Consider the following 17,670-nt stretch of genomic DNA (forward strand, 5'->3'; position numbering starts at 1 on the left):
AGCTCAATGAGCCAGTCATTGAGTTCATGTCAGAAATAATTCTTGTCCCCCTTACTAGGGAACCCACTTGGATACTGAGCTCCCATGGGCTATGTCCGAGCAGGGGTTATGGGTTATATCCATGTATGCAGACCAGTTTTATAGAGAGCTTCAGTAGAAGTTTTACCTGGGGATATCAGTCAAGACCATAAAAACAGCTGGTAGAGAACAAGGAGAAGCAGATGAACAACTTACTAGCAATGTGGCTGGCAGGCTAAATAATGGAACTGGAGATCACTCAGTGGGTGAGAGAACTTGCTGGTTTTGCAGAGGACTCAGCTTTGGTTCCCAGCACCCATGTGGTAGCTCACAACCATCTATAACTTCAGTTCCAAGGGATCAGATTCCTTCTTTGGGCATCATGCACACCCATAGTACACATACGTTCAGGCAGGGAAAGCATTCATATCATAAAATAAAAATAAACTAAAATACTTGTTAAGGCATCTAAAAAGTAGGAATACTTTTTCTTGGTTTATGAACTAAATATAAGCTTACCTTTTGACATTCCGTGTCATTATACTTTCCATGGGTCTACTTTTTGGTCCATTTGGTGGATGGAAAATCTTTTCTCCTTTCCCAGGCACCACCTCTCCCAGTTTAACTGTATAAGGGTCAGCTGAGTATGCCGGGTAAGGTTCAAATGTCCCTGCTTTCATTCCACCAGCCTATAAATACAAACAAGATAATTCAATATAAGTTCATAAAATGCTTCTACAAAATTACATTGTGAAGAAGTTCATATGTACTTTCCTAGTTGATGGATTGGTTTTATATTTAAAGAAAAATATCCATTCTGTTCTAACACCAGCAAAGGGTCTGTCTACTGCCCATTCTGTAGATTTCAAACATCATAATTCTAATCATTTTCTATAAAAAAAAGAACTAGAAATGTTTGTAGACTAGTCTATGCTGTTACCAAACATTGATATTTTATTGCAACTTTAATCAAGCTTTCAACTCATGACTCAGGAGGCTTATTAACGAACAGATGAGACAAACATAAGATTTCTTTTTCTCTGGAAGGGGAGAGGGAGCCTGGCATTAGCAACACCCTCCACCCTTTGCAAAGGAATAAAACAGACATAAATGATGACAGGAAATTGTGATGGTATGATCCACTTTAGAATATCCTTAGCATCTAGTAGAGAAGTTAACCCAAATATCTGTCTGTCTATGTGAGATAGACCAGAAATTACTTGGACTTGTTAAACTGATTTGACAGGATGTTATCTTTATATTAAATAGTCATTAAATAATTTTATGTGGTGACAAATGGCTGTAATCTCAGCCAAGAATTAAAAGATCTCCATTTCAAGGCCTGCCTGGACATCTTATAACTAAATCTTATGAGGGTGAGGAGGCTAAGGATTAGGAGAGAAGGAAGACAGAAGACAGGGATAGATCTCAGTGGCAGAGAATTTGTCTACAGAGGGTGAGACCCCAGGTCTGAGCAACAGCAATGTCATGAAAAGAAGGAAGCAAGCAAACCAATTCATTCTGTGAAATTGTAATCCATTTAATTACAAGTCCCTTTGTGTGCAATATCAAAGCCAAAAATTGTAGATTGAAACTAGATAGTATTTAATAATATACATATGCTTTTTCTCAAAGTATTATAGGCATTTTTTAATAACTAAAATATTTTTCTGTTTTCAGAGTCTTTGTTTTATAGAATGTTCCAGCACCCTAAAGAAGCATCCTATGAAAGAACCAATGCTAGTATGTACTATTAGCTGAAACACAAATATCCAGGAACTCTGGAATGAGAAATTAACATTGATTAAAAGAGAATAGCAGGGGTGCAGTGGCACAGGCCTTTAATCCCAGCACTTGGGAGGCAAGCAGATTTCTGTGAGTTAGAGGTTGGCTTGGTCTACAGAGTAGTTCTGGGAAATCCAGGACAGTTACACAGAGACAGAGAGAGAGAGAGAGAGAGAGAGAGAGAGTTAGCCCCAGCTGGCTCTTAGCCCGAGCAGACCAGAACCATAGATTCTTAATTCAAAATCCTGCTTCCAGGCTCCTGCCTTCAGTCCCTGCCCTGACTTCCTTCCGTGATGAACTGTGACCTGAAATAAGGTCCTCCCCAAGTGCATTTTCTGTGGTATTTTACCACAGATTTAGTTAGAAACCCTAACTAAATCAGACACTCTTGTGATTTTTCCAAGTCTTCCACATTTAGAACACGAAGATTATTTTGAAAAGATGTACGGAAAGTAAAAACAAACAAATTTAAAAATATAAACACAAAATGAATAAAAGATAAATTGTACTTGGTAAATAAATTTGCCCAAAGAAGCTAGGCGTGGTAGCGCATTCATTTTCCCCAACACTCAGGGAGGCAGAGGCAGGCAGATCTCTGTGAGTTGAAGGTCAGCCTGGTCTACAAAATGAGTCTAGGACAACCAAGGTGACACAGAGAAACCCTGTCTCGAAAAACCAAAAAAAAAAAAAAAAAATCATCCAATGATGTTTTGAAGAATAAGATAAATAATAAAAGTTGGTACTTACATTAATAACAGAAATTGGCACTTATATACAATTTCTAAAATATAAAATTTATAATTTTTATTAATAAGTTTTGAAACCTGAATTAATGATTTTTAGGAAAAAATAAATTATTCAAATTGACCAAAGAGAGATAGAGAAGATGTAAAAGGAAGGAAGTTGAAAAAACTGAGAAAGCTAACAAAGAGCTCCCCTGAAACATGTGAAGCCCAAAACCACTCGTGTGAATCTCTCCAAGGCTTTGTGAAGAACAGAAATTTCCAGTACTGTTTAAACTGAATTAAGAGCAGGGACCCTCCATAATTACTTGACCATGCTCACATCTACCTTCTACAGCAAACAGAGAAAGGAATTTAAACTAATTCTCAGTTATCGCTGCAAAGGGTGAGAACGTAATTCCTCCATGGACCTGGTCTGCTGTGTGCAGGGTCACAGGTCTGATCCCCAGAACCTCCAAAATGGAAAGTGGGGAGAAGAGGGGAAGGAGGAGGAGAAAGAGAGGAGGAAGAGAAGAGGGGAAATAAGAAAAACATGGAGCTGGGAGTCAGTGACGCACACCTGTGATCCCAGCACTCAGGAAGGCAGAGGCAGGTGGATCTCTGTGAGTTGGAGGCCAGCCTGTATCAAAAAAAAAAAAAAAAAAAAAAAAAAAAAAATGGGGGGAGCTTTAAAGATGAGTTGGCTGTGAAGAATGCACACTGCTCTTGTCGAAAACCCGGGTTTGGTTCTCAGTGCCCATGTGCAGTGGCTGCCACTGCCTGAAACTTCAGCCTCAGGGGAACCTCCTCCCTCTTCTGGCCTCCTAAGGCCTGCACATGCGCACATGCAAAAATAGATGCGACAGACTAGCCAAAGGATTTCCCACAAAGGATGAAAACAGGCGTACATGCTTAGTATATAAAGACATCTTCCCAGCCAGGCATGGTGGCGCACGCCTGTGATCCAGCACTCGGGGAGGCAGAGGTCGGCAGATCTCTCTGCGTTCGAGGCCAGCCTGCTCTACAGAGTGAGTCAAGGACAGCCAGGGCTACAGCATACACATCCTAGTAGAGTCTACAGCAAGATGCGCAGGAGCTGCCGGAAACAGAACAGCCAGGGATCAACTACTAAACAGACAAAGCACTTTTGTTTTGAATCCGCACTACTCGGCAGCCTCTGGTGGAGGCAGCAGGAGACTTACTTTTCTTCATTATCTCAAAACCTGCATGACGGCTTTGAAAACTTCATTGGAAATTCAAACACACTTGAAGCAAACAGCAAATGTTTCACTGTTATGCTTGGTGGCTCTCGTGTGCGTGAGTGTGTACACGTGAGGGGTGCATGTGCATGCGTACAAGTGTGCTTGCTAGTGCACGAGCATGTGGAGCTCGGACAAACATGTTAGGTGTCTTCCTCTCCCTACGCCACAGGCTCTCACTAAGCCTACAGCTCCCTTTTGGCTACACTGGCTGGCCAGCCAGCGCCCTGTGATCTCCCCGACACCCATCACCAAAGCTATGTGAGCCTACTGCCGTGCTCAGCTTTTCTGTGTTGGAGATCCAACTTCAGGTCCTCGTTTTGAGCAGCAGCACTTTACCCGAAGAGCCATCTCTGCAGCCTAATTTGTGGCTTTATACAATCTTGTAACACTTCATACAAAGAAAGGTCTATTATTTACACGGACACTACAATAATTTTACGGCAAAGCAGGTTCTCCCCACCCACCCCTGAGCCTTCTATTTCCCCACCTCATTCCTTCTGGTCTTGCTACATAGCCCAGGCTGGCCTTGAACTCAAAATCCTCCTGCTTCAGGTACCCACCTACAAGCATGGGGCCCCACACCCTGCTTTAGACTGAATTTCTTTATAATGCTCAATTATTTCTCATTCCAAAATGTTTACCTTTTTACCAGGAGAAGAAGGCTTAAAGGGACTTAAAGTGAATTCCTTCTTTTCTTCTTTCTTAAGTGGAGGAAGGGGTTGTTCTGTGAAATACGGGTTATTATCAAAATAGTCCTTTGGGTGAAGATTTAACTTGAAAGGCGACCCTTTGAGTAACTTACGGTGTTCTTCATTCTCTTTCTGCAAATTAAAGGGTTTGAAAATACACAACATAAGTTACACAAATTAGACACAATTCAAGGCTAAAATCACCTTTTAAATTAATTATGTATGTGCAGGTTCTAAAACACACACCACTGGGCATACTGTTGAAAATATTCCCTTATGTTTGACTTTTATGGTTAAGGAAAAAAAAGGAGGAAAGAGAAACAGGTGCACTGATGAATATGCACACACTCATTTTGGATAGAATTTACTTGAGATTCACCAATCTATCAACTGAACAAATCCTTACTACACTCCTGGACAGCAGGAAGGAAAGGGATTGATCTCTTAGTCAAATTAAAGCTCTTTCTGCTTTTTAACATTTTTCAGGAATTAAAGGAAGCTGCTGACCTTTGATGTCACGTCTTTGAATGTAAGCAAGAATACTATTTCCCCTTGATGTTGTTAAAGATTAAATGAGATTGTGTAGAGAAAGCATTTGGCACATGGATGGCCTTTAACAAATATCAGATTTTACTCCTAAGCAGAAAAAGAATACTTAGTGTTTATGTTATAGTATTTTTATATTACAGTATTTTTCGCTACCTAATACTCAAGCAAAACAAAGGTTATTTTTTTCAGTTTTATACTGCAAATCCTTTCTATATGGAAGAGCTAAGTTTAAAAATAGTTAGTTCTTGATAAAATACAAAAGAGTTCTGAAATACAGATTTAAAAAAATGAAATACTGATTTTTCTTTCATTTTTACACACATGAAATTTGATGTTTAACCAACTGAATAGAAACAATTTATATGGGATTAAAGTGGTCAATAGAGGACATGTATTCCCTTAGCAGGCTGTGTTGGCTAATTGTATGTCAACTTGACACAAGGTTGGGCCATTGGGAAAGAGGTACTCTCAGTTGAGAAAATGCCTTCTTAATATTGTCCAGTAGCATAAAAACAGACACATAGATCAATGGACTCAAATGAGTCCACACAGAAGTCCACACATCCATGAACACCTGATTTTTGACAAGGAAGCCAAAAGCACACACCCAAGACAGCATCTTCAGCAAATGTTGTTGGTTGAATGAGATAGTTGTATGTAGAAGAATACAAATAGATCCATATTTATCACTCTGTACAAAATTCAACTCCAAGTGGATCAAGAACCTCAATATAAAATCAGATACACTGAATCTTATAAAAAGGAATGAGGGAATAGATTTGAATACCTTGACACAGAAAAGGACTTTCTGTACAGAACATCAACAGCACAGCTAATAAAAACAACAATTAATAAATAAGACCTCATGAAGCTGAAATGTTTTTTTGTATAGCAATGGACATGATCATACAGGCAAAGCAACAGTTTACAGAATGAGAAGAGATATTTACCAATTATATTTCTATTAAAGGATTAGTATCTAAAATACATAAAGAACTACAAAAACTGAACATCAAAAAAACAAATAAGCCAATTGAAAGATGGGAAATAGAAGTAAGCAGAAAGTTCTCAAAAGATGGACCACAATAGCTGAAGAACTCAACATCGTTAGCCATCAGGAAAACACAAATTAAAACTACTTTGAGATTTCATTTTCATACCACTCAGAATAGTAAAGACCAACAAAACAAATGACAGCTTATGCTGGTGAGGATGTGGAGCAAGGGGAACACTGGGCATTGCTGAAGGAGGGGAAACCAGTATGGCGGTTCCTCAGGAAGGTGGGTAACAATCTACCTTGATCAAGACCCAGCTATGCCACTCTTGGGCACATATCAGAAGGACACTCCATCCTAACACAGGAACACCTGCTCAATCATGTTCATTGCTGCCCCATTAATAATAGCCAGAAATTGGAAACAACCTAGATGACCATCAACTTACAGTGGATAATGAAAATGTGGTACATTTACACAATGGAATATTATTCAGCTGTTAAGCAATATGAAATTCTCAGGTAAATGAATGAAATTAGAAAAAAAAAATAATTCCAAGTAAGGTAACCCAAACCTCAAAAGACAAATATTATGTTTTCTCTTTTAGGTAGATGTTACCTTTTAGACCTTTCATATGTGTGGTACAATCTGAATAACCACAGAGGTTAGATACCTATTCAGGATACAATAGGGAGAAGAGGTGTTCCCAAAAAAGGGGAAATAGAATATATTTTTATAAAGAGACAAAGGAGAAACAAGAAAAGAAGGATTAAATAGAGGGGGATGGAAATGAGGGGTAAAGAAGAGAATAAGAAGAGATGACTAACTCTACAGGCCATTTGATAATTCATCTAGAAACTGACTACTATAAAAACTCCCTAAAATACATACATATATGAAAGGAACATAAATGGAATCAGCAAATAATAGGGAATACAAAGTCTAACTAGACTTTTTATGCTACCCAAATCTCCAGTGCCAAAAATGAACATTTTGTTGAGATGTTGGCCAGAAGAGCCCCATGAAAAACCCAAAACAGTACAAGCTATTGGCAAGGCAGTCCTGAAGAGACCTGATAAGCTAGGATCAGATGGAAGGGGAGGAGGACCTCCCCCATCAGTGGACTTAGAAAGGGGCAGAAGGAGATGAGGGAGAGTGGGATTGTGAGGGAGTGAGGGAGGGGGCTACAGCTGGGATACAAAGAAAATAAACTGTAATTAATATAAAAAAATAAAAATTTAATTAAAAAAAGAAACAGAAGGCTATATATGTTACTCTCATGATATGATGGTAAGGCTTTATTGGTGAAACAACACATATGTCATCAAAAACTAAGCAGTCGAGCTGGTACCTAACTACAAGCTTCGCCCTATATTGTTTCACCTAACTACGAGTTCACGGTATTGGAAGGCACTCTGCATGCTAGCAGAGGAGGAAGGTAATCATCAGTATTTCAAAGCTACAAACCCTGTAACCTACAACTTCAATTTGCCTCCAAAATATAAGGATGCAACAGCAGCCCAAATGTTTTGGCAGTAACCCACCACTTCCTGATTGGATTTAAGACCCACTCGATGAGATGCACTCCATACCTAACACTGCTAATGTGGTCAGGAGTCTATATAGGTCACTTATCTAGAAGAAAACCCAATACTGTTGTTCTGCCAAAGGAACACAGAGATAAAATGACTCCTAATGACATATTGTTACACCTATAGATCAGTGCCTTGTTCAACCCTCATCAGAGAAGCTTCTTCCTGTAGTATATGATAATTAAAACATATCTACAACCTAAGAATATGCAAAGAGTGAGAGACTTTGGAGTACGTCTGTCTTAAGTGGGATGTCCTCATCACAGTCCTCCCTTCAAGGATGAGTTATCTTTGTAGAAGAGAAGGTGAAAAGATTATGAGATCCATCGGTGATGGATGGCTCTAAGGAAACAATGCCTTCCAGATCTGACAAGGTGATGATATGTGCATGAGTTTAGACATTGTGACAGTATGTGCAAGTCCAGCGCAGGTTCAAGCCAGGTAGAGTTCCAGCAATGAAGTGGGGAAGTGGACACAGCCTCCCACCCATACCCTAGAAGCTATCTGCATTTGATACCTTCTGGCAAAGGTAAAACCAGTTCTATCCAGTTGGGGTCTTACCAGGTATATCAGCCACACATCAGGGCATGCCCCACACACAGGAGTTACCAGACAACACAAAATGAACTCAGTGGTATTTTTGTAGTCTTTTTGTCTCATTTTGCTTTGTTTAAGTACTTTTTGTCTTATCAGTCCTTTGCTTTTTTTCTTTTTTTTTGATTTCTGCTTTTATGGGTTTGTGAAAGGTGCGGGGCTTGTGTATGTGTGTGTATGTATATGAGTGAGAGTGTGTGTACATTTCTTGGATATCTTCATTTGTTTTTTTTGTTCTTTGTCTTAAAGTAATGGTTCTAAACCTCCCTAACGCTGCAACCCTTCAATAGAGTTCCTCAGGATGTGGTGACCCCCAACCATAAAATTATTTTGTTGCTACTTTGTAACTGTAATTTTGCTACTGTTATGAATTGTAATGTAAATATCTGATATTCATGACATCTGATACGTGACCCACTGGTTGAAAACCAGTGTTTTAAAGAGAGAGAACATAAAGTTGGGTGTGGAGGGAGGTAGAGATGATCATGGATGAACTGGGGGAAGGGAAAGCATGGTCAAAATATATCACATGAAAAAAGGTTTTTCTTTTCGATTAAAAATAGAAGACTGGCCATTAGGCAAGTCTGTAGTACATTTTTTGATACAGGAGCTCATTATGCATGGTGTCACCCTTGAGCTGGTGGTCCAGGGTACTGTAAGACAAGGTAAAAGCAAGGGAGCAAGCAGCAACATTTTTGCTTCAGTTCCCACCTCCAAGTTCTTGCCCCACTTGAGTTCCTGCCCTAATGTCCCTCACCCGAGAGTTGTAAATTTGAATAAGCCCTTCCCTCCCCAAGCTGCTGTGGTCACAGTGTTTTATCGCAGCAACGGGGACCCTAAGACACAGGTGCGGGCTGTAGGTCTCTCTGAGTTCTCACTCCTCTTGGAGTCTCCTCCAGCTTGGCACATCCCCTCTGTTTTCTTGTAGAACTTTGTGAGCTCTTAACCACCTGCCTTCCCCTTTCTACACTGGAGCAATGGTATTGATCTTTTTAATTATGGGAATACTTTGGACAGTGTTTCTAATATTTAGTTTTCATGGCACTCAATTGATAATCCATTCAGGTTAGAAATTAGCAAGATCTGCCCTCATAGACTTCTGATTACATTGATCTGTTCTGTGGCCTTTGGTCAGAAAATGCCTGCTATTATAATGCAAATTTAAAAAAATATATTATGTGTTGGGGTGTTTTGCCTACATTTAAGTCTGTTGCCAACAGAGACCAGAAATGGGCATTGGATCCCCTGGAACCAGAGTTACAGGTAATTGTGGATTGGTACATGAGGGCTGGAAACTGAACCTGGGTCCTCGGGAAGAGCAGCCGGTGCTCTTCACCCCTGCCCCATCTCTCTAGCCCCACACAGTAATGTCTTAAGTCTCCTGTGTTTACTAGACTGTGGCCATGTTTTATCAGAACACTGTATTTACTAACTGCTGGCCTAGAATATTGCTGACGAACACAGATCCCCACTGACCAAAAGAGACAGAACAAAATAAAATTTTACTCTGAGTTAATTTCTAGAGTTGAACAAATAAAGGTTCAAGCGTTCAAAGCACAAGACTTTACCTTGAAATTCAGTTTCGCTGCATCATATAAGTCTTCAGAGTGCGCAAGCTGCTTGCCTATGGTAACATTGGCATAGCTAAAAAGTTGACAGGTAGTGGTGAATGCAGAGCTCAGATGATTTTGCAAATTAAAAACAAATTATACAAAGGTACCGGGAATAGCTTACCCATAGCCAGTTCCTTTTTTTCCTGGGTTGGTATATAAATTCTTCCCCGGTGACTGATACCTGTCCTTAGGTTTTAACTGCGCACTGAAGAATGGTACAGGGCCACCAATTGTTCCATAATAGCTTCCTAATCCGCTTCTTCAGTACCATTTGAGATTTTAAAAAGGAAGATATTAAAATGTCAAATTCCATGTTATGTATTTCACCACAAATTATAAACATATTTTAAAGGATTGAGAAAAGCAGGAATCTTGGCTAGATTTACTGTGCCAGGCATGTGTTTTCTCCTGTGGAGTGGGCCTTGATTCAAATTAGAAATCAGTTGGTTACTCCTATAAATTGATGTCACTGCTGTACCCATGGGCATAGTTTGCCATATTGTTCATTACTGCAGTTCATAGCTGAATAAGACTGTCATTAACAGTTTTTGACTCAGAACAGCATAGTACCTTTCAGTACTATAAGAGCTAGTACCTTTCATTGGAAAAGAAACTTCCTGGTCAGTACCAACTTAATTTCTCCATGTTCTATGGTGTGTGTGTGTGTGTGTGTGTGTGTGTGTGTGTGTGTGTGTCTGTGTGTGTGTGAAAGAGAGAGAGTTTAGTTGGAGTAACCCTTCATAGGGGATAAGATTCCTCCAAGAAGCCGTAAGTTCTCAAATAAGAAGCCTGGTGTCAGATATGGGATGCCTCCCCTCAACTTTTTGGTCAGGCCTGTCCCAGAGAGCTGCACAAAAAATATAGGCTGTTGCCATTACTCTTGGGTATTCACCAGAACTTGATGGTTTAGTTCCTACTGCTGAACATACATGAATCATAAATTATGGAGAGATTAACTTGGTACCAACCAGGAAGCTTCCTTCTCAATGACTAGCTCTCATAGTTCCAAAAGTGCTATGTAGCCTGTTGTGGGTGAAAAAGTCATCGACAGTCTCATTCGGCTATGAACTACAATAATGACCAGTGCGGCAAGATATGCCCATAGGTTTAACAATGGCATGAATTTATAGGGATAACCAACTGATTTCTGGTTGTATTTAAGGCTCACTCTCCAGGAGGAAACATGCCTGGTCAGTAAATCTAGCCAAGAACCCCACAGTAGGGCTCTCATAGTTCCTGGGGGTGAGCCTAGCACTAGTATTCTGGCTTTTTGGGTTTTTTTGTTTTGTTTTGTTTTATTTTGTTTTGTTTTTTTGAGACAAGGTTTCTCTGTGTAGTCCTGGACTCGATTTGTAGACAAGGCTACCTCATACTCACAAAAATCCTCCTGCCTCTGCCTCCCAAGTACACCACCATGTCTGGCTACTAATATAATGCTAAATATAGATAGGATCAAACTGCTCTCCAGATTTCTGCCTCTATACCCATAGGTAATGCAGTTCACTGGAGACATTAATGGAGACTTTTCTTTCTGCAGTGGACAGGATTAACTCAGAAACTCAAAACTGGTCAAAATTCAGAGACTAAGCATCAGTGGAGCCTTCAGCCACCAATGGGACGTCTGTACCGCCCCTCACCATGAGGGTCAGGGACCACCTCAGAATAGAGGGTGAAAAGACTGTAAGAGTCAGAGGTCAAGGAGGACCAGAGCAGAAGAGCATTTTTGGACATGACAGAAAAGCTGCACCCTGAGCTCAAAGCATTTGTGGCTGCCTGTGTAAGATCTTCTCAAGATCCAGCCAATCAACACTGTCACGAGGAGCGGGGGCAGAGCTCATGAGCTCCCGCCCCTAACTGAGAAACTGGGGACAGGTGATGGCTTCTGGGAAAGGAAAACTGGTTTTCTTTAAGAGTGTGGCCCCTAGTGAGTTCACCAAGCTCCAGGGGATGGCCCCATGCTCAGGAGGATATGAGCAGCACAAATTGGACAGTTAAAAAGGAAAAGAGGACATGAGGTTGCAGGGAATGGAGAAATGGAGGATGGAGAGGAGGAAAGAACAAATACGATTAGAACATATTTTATGAATTTCTCAAAGAATTAATACAAATATTACATTTATAAAAGATTACCTGTTAGATGGAAGTCTGAACTATAAAAATGAAGTTTCACTAATTTCAAGTAAATAAGCAGGAAATTAGACTTTGATCAGTCCTCACCTACCATAAACTCTGACCTGACAAAAACAAACTTACCAAGTTTAAATAAAAATCATATTTTAAATCTTAGCTATATAATATAGAATATACTAGGGTCTTGTGGATTAATGGAAAGAAAAAAATTTACATTCAGAGCTGCCATAATCCCATGACTGTATCGTCACAGTGATAAATTATTTTCTTTGTATAAAAATGGTTTCTCTTCATTTCACATTTTTAAGTTTTTATAAGTAGACAAAATACACAGACATAAACATTTTCCCCATTTCCAACCCATTTTCCCCATTATCACTTTTGTAAATTTTCTGAAAAAAAAAATTATCTTCATTATTTAGTTGGCTTTTATTATGTAAATCAATAATAAACGGTAAACCAGATAATGAAAAATTAATATGATAAAGGTCTATTTAAAATTGCCTGTCTCCATCACTCTCTCCCCCCCCCAAAAAAACTGTCTTCACTAAAGACAATCATAGTTAAAATTAAGTCCTACAGAAAACCACCTACTTTAACTTAGAGGAAGATGAAGGAGACAGGTAAGACATTTCCCCCAAATACTTACGGCTTTTTATCTCCATTACTGGGGATGAAGGCTTTGCTTAGATTCTTTTTGGATTCTGCCATCATAAGCTGTCTCCTCAGCTGATTTGGATTCGTGTAGCCTTCCCCTTCAAAAATCCTTGTAAACTGGGTATCAAAGTATCCTGCCTGGAGACCTGACATTTCTTTGGATCCCCCAGGTAGCATCTGTCTATTTTTACCTGCAGCCTCATTAAAGGGTCCTTCAAAAATAAAAAGCATTATAATCTTGACTTCAATACTAATCAAAGGTCATTAAAACAAAAACAATGAGCCAATTAAGAGTCTGAGCTGTAAAACACTAAAAACTCTACATGAAAGGCAACATTAACAGTAAAATCTAAGGCTGTCTTGAAAACCTTTGAGCATTGGGGCAGCCGTGGTTGTCTGTCTGTCTGTCTGTCTGTCTGTTTGTTTGTTTGTTTGTTAAGGTAGGGTTTCTTTTGCTATGTAGCCTCAGTGGTTCTGGAACAAACTCTGTAGACCAGACTAGCCCCGAACTCAGAGCTCTGCCTGCCTCTGCTTCTGGAGTGCTAGGATTACAGGCACGTGCCATCATGCTGGGCTGGGGTGAGGTCTTACACACTCTGAACTTCAGAAAGAGTCCTTTACAGATCATCTAGCCTAGTGGTTCCCCATGGACAGTAGGGAATCGTGCTTATGTGTGACGAGAGTAGCTCCATGCTCACAATGAAGCACTCTTCTCCTACGTGTATTCTTAAACTGCTGTAAGTGGCAGTAGTGGCGGCACACACACCTTTAACCCCTGCACTCTGGAGGCAGAGGCAGGTGAATCTCTAAGTTTGAGGACAGCCTGGTCTACAGAGTGAGTCGCAGGAGAGCCAGGGCTACAAAGACAAACTGTCTCTGCTTAAACACCTATATTCACCAAGGGCCCAGAAAGTTCCCAGCACTGCATTCTTAATAAACACAGTCCAACGTCTGACTAGAGGGTAAATTTTCAACTATCATATTTGCACACCAAATTAACATAGTCCAGGAGCTTGTTTAAATGCTGTTTCTTAGGAATATGTACATTTTCATAATTTGAATCCTGATGGTCTTAACTTCCAAACTGCAAAGAAGTTTTTGAAGTATATACAACCTGTGGGTACTGAAATGTGAATTTGATTTTCATAACTTAAATTCTTTGTTTTTAGTAGACCAGTTTTTGGTTTTTTTGTTTGTTTGCTTGAAACAGGATCTCACTATATATCCTTGCCTGGCCTGGAATTTTCAGTGTAGACCAGGCTGGCCTTCAACTGACAATACCCACCTGTCTCTTGTTAACTTACATTGTTGAAAAGGTTGTACATATCACCTCAAATTCTACAATGCAGATATCTTTTTGTTTTTTGTTTGTTGTGTTGTTGTGTTTGAGACAGGGTTTCTCTATGTAGCCTTGGATGTCCTAGACTCACTTTGTAGATTGCCTGGCCTCGATGTCACAGTGATCCACCTGCCTCTGCCTCCTGAGTGCTGGATTTACAGGCGTGCACTACCATGCCAGGCTCATTGTAAACATTTTTTTTAAGTTTTAAAATTTTCCTTATTCAGTTTACATTCTGATCTTATCCACCCCTCCTCTTCTCCCAGTCCTACCGTCTTCTCCCTCTTCCTCCTAATCCCCTTCCCCTATTCCTCAGAAAAGAAGAGCCCCCTACACCAACCTACACCAGCACATCAAGTTGCATTAGGACTGAGCACATCCTCTTCCACTGAGGCCAGGAAAGGCAACCCTACTAGGGGGTTGGGAACAGGAAGTAGGCAACAGAGTCCATGTCAGAGACAGTCCCCTTACTAAAGACCCACATGAAGCCCAAGCTGACCATCGGCTACATATGTGTAGGGGCCCGTCCATGCAAGTGAGCCTTTTTTTTGCTGTACCTGGGTACGTATTTTTCCCACAGGTGATGATATTAATTTTGTTGCCCAGAGAATGTCTAAATGGTCTCATGAATATTGCTGCCAATGCTTAGCATAATACATACATTATTCTATATCTTGTTTTTTCTAATTAATCATTTGACTTACACATGTTTCTGTATCCGTTAATTTTTGGATATACAAAACCTTAACTGATATTTGAAAGTATGTATTTAGATTTATTTTTCTTGAAACTGGCTATCCTGACCCTAACTCCCAATCCTGTCTCCACCTCCCAAGTACTAGGATTACTGTACTTTTACTGCAATGGATCACCACACTCGGCTAATTTAGATCTTTTTATTGTGGCTTTTTTTTTTTTAAGGAACTCTTTCAGATGTTCAACTGGAATTTTATTTTTCAGACAAGTGATAATGGATACCCTTCACGGATTCAAATGCTTTTTGTAGAATGGTGTCCCTAGAGAAATGGATCAGCGGTTAGAGCACTTGCTACTCTGATCCCAGAGCTTCAGTTTCCAGAAAATCTGATACCCCCTTAAGACCTTCATAGACACCAAGCATACATTTGCTGCACATACATACATGCAGCCAAATACTCCTACACCTTAAATAAACAAATAAAAATTTAAAAGGTAAAGGTACAATGTTCTAGAAGAAACTTATCGTGGAAAGAAGTAACTCTTTGTCATTAGATAAAGTTGGGGCCAGAGAGATGGCTCAGTGGTTAAGAGCATTGTTTCCAGCACCCACATGGGAGCTAGCAATAATCTGTAACTCTAGGTCCAGGAGATCCAAAATCCTCTGGCATGATGCATGCATGTGGTACACAGACGTACACGCAGGCAATATACCCATACACACAAAATAAATAGATAATTCTAAATAAACGAAGGTAAAGGAGCCCAATAGCTTACAAAATTAAGTTCTTCTTAATTCTGCTGTAATATCATGAGTTGTCACAATGTCACAATGTCATCATCAGAACTCAATGCTCTAAAACAAATATTAAAAATACACATTGGTAGCCATAGTGGCACCTACCTTTGATCCCAGCACTTGGGAGGCAAAGGCAGACGGAGCTCTGTGAGTTCAAGGCCAACCTGGTCTACATAGCAGTTCCAGGAGATCCAGACATCATGATAAAGTGAACCTGTCTCATATCTACGTATACCAAATCTTTATATAGGAAATGCGTACTCTTCAACTATTAAAAATACATCAAAGGTACTCACGATTGAACAGCGACACATATCTATCACCCACAGTTACGTATTCCATCTCACTGAAGAGGCCGATCCTTTCCATATCTGTTTTTCCCGCTTCCGCAGGCATGATTGCTTCTTGTTGTTGTAACTTCACCAAAAGTCCTTTGGTCCAACTTCACAAAACCCTACTTTACATTAAAAATTACAGGGTATTATTTTTAATAAAATCATTGAATTTTAAATCTAATTTTTCTTTTTAGTTTTTGGGTTGGTCGGTTTGTTCGTCACTTCTTTTATCACCACCACCACCACCACCAAACCTCTACCACCAGCTCTCAGCCTCCATCAGATCAGCTTGTTCACAGCCTCTGTGAGACCAAAAAAAGGAACACTATACCTTGCAGGGTAATGTTTCCGTTTGCAGTTAAGACAGTTTAGGAATAAGTCCCTCTCTGTCCTCTACAGGTTAAGGTTTCTATTTGTAAGAATAAGTTCCTGTTTCTTAGATCTGACATAAACTAGAAAACATGTTTTTCAACCTACACTAAACTTGCTACCCCAATCACATGTCTATCCTTCCCCTTCATATATCTTCATAACAATGCCTAACAGCCTACTCTCCTGCCCCATGTGAACACCTTATCTCTCCTATAAAAAGGACCCCAAGAGGCCAGCAGGGGCCTCTCTGGATCCTTAGGTACTCTGGGGTACATCCCCAAATATAGCTTGCTCTAATTAGACAAATCGTGGATTTGGCCCTTTCTTCTCAAGATTCTCTGATTTAACACCTTCCCAGACTTCATTATGGTCATCTAACATTCGTGGTGTAGGTAAATTTTGTTTCAACTGATTGATGATGGCTCCACAATTGGGAGCTGTGGTATAAGTCTGAGTCCTCTTCACCATGTTCTTGAGGCAAAGGTCTTCCCTAAGCTGCCCCGACTGGAACGCAACGCCTGGAAACACGGGGAACCTCTGGCCTAGCTTCCAGAAGGGCTAGAACGACAATACCCCAGCAACACCCACCACTCCTTTAGCTATTTACCAGTGTAGAACCAAGTCAGCGCTTGTACAGCCAGGAAGAAAGGCTCTTGCCTTCAACTTTGTCCCGACATTAAACTCTTAAGCAAAACTTACAAAACATTCATTCACACATTTAACAGACACTTTGCAAACCTCTCCTTCTGGTTAGGTAGAAGTAGGAATACGGACTTGAAAAGGCAAAAATCTTGGCTTATAAACAAATAGACACGAAAATCGTATAAGTCCACTCAAGTAGAGTATAACAAGTTCCCTTAAGAAAGTTTGAATAAGAAGGTTCTTCTGTTATAGCCCTACCCACTGCGTCCTTGCAATTTACTCAAATAAACGTTATTCTATATGGGATGGGAAGTTGGCTGAAAGGGAGAAGGTGAAGAAAATGAAGAAGCTGCTGTCTAAGCTATTTCCTACTAGGGAAAGGAGGCTTGAACCAGGCAGGTATCTACCGAGACCAAATCTCCTCTCCAAAGAGAATCCCACAACCTAATCCCACAACCAGGATCAGAAGGCTCGGTTCCAGTCGGGGTTCAGTCCTTTGCAGAGTCTGGAGAGCTCGGGGTCGCGAGCCTGCGACCGCGCCCGCGCCGGCGCCGGCGCCCGCTACCACAGCTGTGGAACGGCGCGCCCCACGGTTCAGCGAACAGCAGCAGGCTCTTGTTTGGCCGCGTTGCCGTGGGAACGGGAGAAAGCATTGTCAACGAGCTACTGGAGGCCCTCGGAACACTCGTGTCACCACAGAACAAAGCCTCAGCCAATAATATCTCTCGAAACTAAGCCTTCTGAAGCTCCCCGGCCGTCTAGCCATAGGCGAATAAGTTTCAGTGTGGTACTCTCCAAGATGGTTGTTGCGAGGCATGCTGGGAGTTGTAGTCCGCCCCCGGAGCCCGGCCTTGGGCAAGCGATGACGCCACTTCCGGTTG

General features: G+C 40.6%; 1 protein-coding gene across 7 annotated transcripts in view; it reads right to left on the bottom strand.

Moving 5' to 3' along the window:
* The window catches only part of CUNH4orf47 (chromosome unknown C4orf47 homolog), a 28,576-nt gene extending 10,985 nt beyond the window's left edge, over positions 1–17,591 (bottom strand). For 2 of the 7 annotated variants that reach the window (XM_055593635.1, XM_055593628.1), the window contains exons 1-7: positions 17,197–17,591; positions 15,737–15,897; positions 12,599–12,818; positions 9,941–10,078; positions 9,775–9,850; positions 4,429–4,608; positions 538–707 (exon numbers count right to left, since the gene is read on the bottom strand). In XM_055593635.1, the coding sequence (XP_055449610.1) occupies positions 538–707; positions 4,429–4,608; positions 9,775–9,850; positions 9,941–10,078; positions 12,599–12,818; positions 15,737–15,836 (884 nt within the window). In that variant the 5' untranslated portion in view covers positions 15,837–15,897; positions 17,197–17,591. Of the gene's footprint in view, positions 1–537; positions 708–4,428; positions 4,609–9,774; positions 9,851–9,940; positions 10,079–12,598; positions 12,819–15,736; positions 15,898–16,754 lie in introns of all 7 variants that reach the window. The other 5 variants (XM_055593633.1, XM_055593631.1, XM_055593632.1 and 2 more) reach the window with 5 other exon arrangements.
* Between the last annotated feature and the right edge of the window lie 79 nt (positions 17,592–17,670).

Source organism: Psammomys obesus, unplaced genomic scaffold, assembly GCF_907164565.1.
Source record: "Psammomys obesus unplaced genomic scaffold, mPsaObe1.curated_primary_1811, whole genome shotgun sequence".
Taxonomy (NCBI): Eukaryota; Metazoa; Chordata; class Mammalia; order Rodentia; family Muridae; genus Psammomys; species Psammomys obesus.